This window comes from Amblyomma mixtum, chromosome 7 (assembly GCF_055824585.1).
Source record: "Amblyomma mixtum isolate Tamu chromosome 7, ASM5582458v1, whole genome shotgun sequence".
Classification (NCBI taxonomy): domain Eukaryota; kingdom Metazoa; phylum Arthropoda; class Arachnida; order Ixodida; family Ixodidae; genus Amblyomma; species Amblyomma mixtum.
Window position 1 is genome coordinate 56,900,138 of NC_143018.1, and position 6,140 is coordinate 56,906,277.

Sequence of the window (6,140 nt, forward strand, 5' to 3'; positions counted from 1 at the left end):
TCCCGGTACAGCTCCAATGGGAGCCGCGTGGTCGACATTTTGGGTTGTGCCGCAGTAACCCCAATGGGGGCCGCGGCCAACCACGGTGTCTAGCTATTCGAAGGAACAGCAGCCAGCGGATCAAACGACGCTACAACTCCGTAGGGAGCCGACATGTAGCTGCCGAGTGCCCCGCTGGGGGTGTTAGACATGGTGCGCAAGCGTGATCGTCAAGGCGACCTGCTCGGCTAATGTGCCATCAAGGGCGTAAGCGCCAATGACTTAGCACGTTGGGCGCCAGTTGTGGGTTTCTACGTGGACACAGGCCACCACCCACCGCGGGTTCGAGCTTCGCGCGAGCCAAGGGCCCCGATCAGCCGTCACCACACACACACTGGGACACCGATGCGGCGCACTCAACCTCCGCTGGGAGGAGAGCGATTCGCCGCAAAGAAATAGGCCTCCAAGTTCACAAAGGAGACGTTTATTCACATCGTCCTCCAGCTGATACACACACACTCAATAGTCACCCCGTCCCGGGGGCGCGCGAGGAGCAAGGCTCCGCTGCGCGCACGAAGCGACTCGAGTAATGCGCACCGCTAGCACGCCGCTGCAGGAGAATGTCCCCGCGGCAGTGCTGTGATCTCTCTCTCGTGTCGACCGTTGGGCCGGTTGCGAGAGAGAGTGGGCATTCAACGCAAGGTACGCCTGTCGGAGGTCGCTGGACCCCGCTGGACAGGCTCGAGCGGCTGCAGGTCAGAGGACACGTGCGGGCGAGCTCGAGTAAGCCCTGGTCCGAACGGCAAAGGCCGGCACGGACAAACAGTAACGTACGCACCTTACGCTGTCTTGGAGGGATCTCTCTCTCGGCCCCGCTCGGACGGTCGCGGGATGCGCGGCCGCCAAAACGGGTCCCGGATTCCCGCCAAAAGGCGCCAATGGCAAAGGCCCTTGGGGAGCCGGGGCGGAGCTGTGGCTAAATGACAGTGATTAGTCACCCAGCCGCCTCTCCACCGCCTGAGGCGGGAGCAAGGGAAAGAGGAGAAACGACGCGGTAGGCCAGCACAGCCGCGCAAAGGCGACGGCGGAAAGCCAGATTCCCACAAGGTGTCCACCGAGATGACAGAAAATTCAGGGGGCACTTTGACTGTCTAAAGTGGGTAGAGGCGGAAGCGTTTTCCGCACCACCTTCGCTGTTTCTGTGGCACTGGTGGCGTCACATATATTTGAGTACTAATTACTAAGTGATGGCAAATCACTAATTAATGCCTGAATACTAATTAACCGCTAATTAATGACGCTTCGCCTTTAGGAGTGGAACGCGACAGCGCGTTGCAGCGCTGTCAGGGAGTCCACGGAACCCCACCACCCGTTCGGCGCGATGCCTTGCCCTTTGAACGCAACGCTTTTTGAGGAAAGGAAACGGCGCAGTAATTCTCTGTCATCTCGGTGGACACCTGAACCGCACCGTAGAGGAAGGGAGGTGGGAGTGAAAGAAGATAGATAAAGAGGAGCCGTAATGAAGAAAATGAAAATTGTATTTGAGGAAAGGAAATTACGCAGTAACTGTCTCACATATCTCGGTGGACACCCGTCAAAATTCAGGGGGGCACTTTTTTACCTAAAGTGTGGTCACTGATGTGTGGTTAAGATGTTAAGCTTCGCCCCTAAGAGTGGAACGCGACAGCGTCTTGCAACGCTGCCAAGGAGTCGATAGAACGCCATCGCCCATTCGGTTCTACGCCTCGCTCGTCGGTAAATTGGTTTTTGAGGAAAGGAAATGTATCTGTCTCTCATTTGTCGGTGGACACCTAAACCTTGCCGGAAGGGAATGGAGGAGGATGAGAGTGAGTGAAGACACCGTATTCACTAGACGCGCCTTTGTTCATTCAAACCAACGAGCTGGCATGGCGGAGTGGATAGCGTGCTCGTCTCTCACGCCGAAGACCGGGGTTCGATTCCTGAGCTCGACCAATTTCTTAATCGCTTTTATTTATTTATATGGCCTGACTAGTAAAGCTAATTAGGCTAATTGGATAATTAAGCAATTAACTAAGCTCAGTCCCACTTACTTGGAGCATCACTATACGATCCCTTCAATTGGTTGTATGGTTACTAGCCAAAGTGCAATTGGCCCCGTTTGAAATTCGCGCACTGTGACGTCACGACCGTTTCCACCAATTGAAAAGCGTGACATTTTCTGTCGACAACTGCTGCTTACAACGATGAGACATTAAAGGCTTCCGCCTTAAAATTACTGCGCCATTTCCTTTCCTCAAAAAGCGTTGCGTTCAAAGAGCAAGCCATCGCGCCGAACGGGTGGTGACGTTCCAAGGACTCCCTGGCAGCGCTATAACACGCTGTCGCGTTCCACTCTTAAAGATGAAGCTTAAGTGCCATTAATTAGCAGTTAATTAGTATTGAGTCATTGATGAGTGGTTAGCCATTAATTATTAATCTGTCATTACTTGGTAATTATTTTTTAATGGTGTGCGACGCCAGTAGTTACGTCCCCAGTGCCACAGAGGCAGTCAAAATGGTGCAGAAAATGATTTCGCCTCTACGCACTTTAGACAGTGAAACTGTCCCTTGAATTTTTTTCATGTGGATACAATGACACACCTTGGCACACCAAACATCCCGCCACCTTCAGCGCCTGTGTTGTACAGTCCTGGGTCCTGTGTTTGCGCTGTGCCCTTTTAACACCTTCCCCTCTACTCCCACATCCGTTCCTGTCCCATGAGACACAGGGGTGGCGTCAGCGAACACGCGCTCTAATTAATTCCTCCGTGTTCGTACCCTCCCCCTACTAGTCTCATTCGAGAGGAGGAGGTATATGTGCGCCGGATTCGGGCAGGAGCGGCACTGACTCCTTCTGTGCGTCATCGGTAGCGTGACAAACATTTAGAAGTGACTGACAAGTGTTCCCAGTGTTTTGCTGCGTCATACCATTGTGACGCGAGGCACTTACTATGGACTTGCCCGGCTACAGCTTTTGTGAGACGACGCTTCCTAAACAAGGTAGGCCTGCGATGAGACGTTGCAGGCGACTATCGCAAGTGGACTCATGATAATCGCTTTATCGAGAACTTTTGTAATTTTTTAAGCGAGGCTTGTTTACACTCCCTCTTATAACTTTCCCTCTGTTCTCATTATGCCTAATGGCAAACATCCGGAATAATAAAAAAACACCCTCATTCGAGCATGCGTCCATAGTAGGGTGCAACTGAAAACCAATGTGATGACGGCTCCTCAAGGAGGCCCTTAAGTCAATGGCGTCGACGGACTCTCATGACACCAGGCTTAATCCTGTTGCACCAGCTAGCGTCACACCGCGGGGGCGTTCAGGCGCAAGGCCATTACCGGTCGTTTAAGTGGATTAACAGTGATGTCACGACAACCATTTGCCGCTATTCGTGAAGAGCCTCATTTGAGCGGCATTCACCGCTTCGTTCTTGAGTTCCATCCTATAGAAGGGTTACTAGTTGTAACTCTCCTCTGAGTTGGAAACCCACCTATGCGGTTGTTGATGTCGTTTCCAGAAATACCAGCGTATTTCTAACGTATTTTTTTACCTATATTGTGGCTGGCCTCTTTGTGACCTTAAGGGCCCTTCTTTACGCTTTCGTCTATCACGCCTTGTGGGCCTTTTGGGACTTCCTAATTCTTATATTCACTGTGTAGGTAGTGTATTTAATGGCAGTTGCATACGTGAGGTGTCTTTGTATTATTATATTTCAGTTGTTTGAAGGTCCGATGAGAGCAGGGAGCATTCTGGTATACCTATGACCGCGTAAATAATCTTCCGTAAGATGCGTCCAGACTGCCTTGATCCTGCCGTTCCTGTGAGGTAGCGATAGACTCAGTCAAGGCCCAGTCGAACCTTTTAGCCCGGAGAACCTTTGAGTGTGTAACTGGAGAATAGACTGAATTGAATTGAATTGAATTGAGTAGACGTGAGGAAGGAGAGCCAACGAAGCTGAATTTCCAATACCTCTACCTTTGGCGGCGTCTCTTTGTGATAGCTTGGCGCCTTCGTCCTGCTCAGCAGCACCAGGAACAGAAACAATGCCTGATCATCAAGAACCATAGTGAGTGAGCAAACTGCACACTGCTGTTCCGAGAGCGCCACGGTAAATATTTCTCCTTCAAACCTCTGTTACACTGCACAGACATAGGACTGCTTTGCAGTAATTGCATGATATGTTTTAAACGCAGGCAAGCACAGATCGACAGCATCTTGACAAGCTTAGCACGCTTTGCACTTAAAAAAGAGGTAGTGCCTGACAGTTTTTCTTCTATATGCATTATTCGTCGGGCGCATCTTCGGCGTGCAAAGGGCCGGGACTTTATTCAAAATTTTTCTGAACGCATCCAAAATTTAAGTGTAGAGTGCATAAAAGGTACAATGCAATGGCGGCATTTATTACGGGTTTTGACAGCTCTTTTTACATAGATAGCTTGGTTTGGTGATATGAAAGAGAAAAAGATTTGGATGTTTACATACCAATGAAGAATATCTCCTTCCTAGAACATGACCACGCACTATCTCGCTTTTATCCCAGCTAAATCAATGACTATACCCCACGTACAATTGGTTTATGTTCAGTGCAGAGCTACGGACATAAATACACGGAATAAGGCATTTCGTTCTATGTGCAATCCCACCTTCCTTATAAGAAGTAAAGAAGCTTTGTGCATTATAATGCGTAGTAGCGACCACAACCGGCATGCACATGCCACTGCTCGCAAAGCGTGAAAAAACTTGAAAGGCAAGACCGTGTTGCATTTATATTTGTTCACACCTGTACATGGTTTTGTTTATCGGGCTTAATGCTGTGGTAACTATTTTTCTCAGCCCCTGCTAAAATAGACGCCCTACTAGTGCAGTGAGCAGGGCAGTAGGCGTTTTTGTTTCGTCTTTTTCTTTTGTCCGCATTAAGTAGATGCCTGCTAAAGGTTCAGTTCGTTAGAGGAAAGAAATATTTAAACCTCCGATGATATAATAATGAATATAATATTCCTAATTTATTTATTGCCTGCCCAGGCCTCGGCTGAATCCTGTGTTTGGTGCTGCGTACCGCATTCCCTACTTTCCATATCGATTACTCACGGGACGGGCTATGCGCGAAAGATATCGAACTTTTTTGCTCTTTATTCTTCATTCCCTCTATTCTTTATTCTCAGAACTCCACATCGTATCTGTAGGTCGACTTTTTTCTAGCCCTGTCTATAAAAGCGAATTAAGAGCGTGCGCATGTTCATTCACATGAACCGAACTTTGAGCTCTAGCTGGAATGAACCCTGCGTTGGACAGTAGACTACCGAAGCTAACCGTTCGGCTACAGATGTTTGTCATCCTCAAGAACATGAATGTGGAAATTTTCTGCCGCCCACTTTTGCTTGCTTTTTCTCGACCGTGTTCTCCTCTTCCCGTGCAGGTCATGCTTGATGCACAAAGCGCCAGAGGGACGAGTCCTGGTCCGGAGGATATAAATGTGGCTGACGCGGTTAATGAACGTCCTGGAGAACTGTTTAAAATCTTTATGATAACTTTCTTTCCCGACTACTCCGCCAGGGGTGCTGTGTACGCCGTGGCTCTTGTATTCGCCGCAGGGTACGCCATCTTTATCGTCCAAGGTAACTGCCAATTTAATACCGCTATGCATTACGGAATAAGCTTGAGTCAGTTTTTCAAGTAGCGTCCCGCAAACTCGTGTGCGGATCGTATACCAAAACATAAGGGAAAATTTTTTTGCAAACCTCCGAAATGTATTGGTGCCGAGGATGTCGTTGCTTCTCCTCTTCCCTAGCGCATGCTTTCGTGAAGAGCGGACGATTTGTTGAATGATTCTAATCTTGGTATAGTAGATTGGTGCCTTTAAAAGTAAACTGAGGGGCAAGTGAAACGCACCAGCGCAGAAAGAAAACAAACAGGATAAGTGCTGTTGAAGTTTCCACAGTAACACAGGAAGGCAAACATCTTGACGGGATATGATGTGACACGATGATCCACTACCATATCAAACCTGCGTAATCGCATCATCCAAGAAGATCTCGTCTGCAGAGCTTGCATTAAAGATGTCATAGAGGGGTTGCATGGCATTGTTTATCAAGCATAACAGACAATAATACGTATCAAATGGATGACTAAAAATGCC

General features: G+C 48.8%; 1 protein-coding gene across 1 annotated transcript in view; it reads left to right on the forward strand.

The window, feature by feature from the left end:
- LOC149336140 (uncharacterized) overlaps nucleotides 1-5,431 on the forward strand; it is a 28,587-nt gene extending 23,156 nt beyond the window's left edge. The window contains exon 5 of the mRNA XM_089554084.1: nucleotides 5,421-5,431. Within this exon, the coding sequence (XP_089410210.1) occupies nucleotides 5,421-5,431 (11 nt within the window). The remainder of the gene's footprint in view (nucleotides 1-5,420) is intronic.
- Nucleotides 5,432-6,140: the final 709 nt, after the last annotated feature.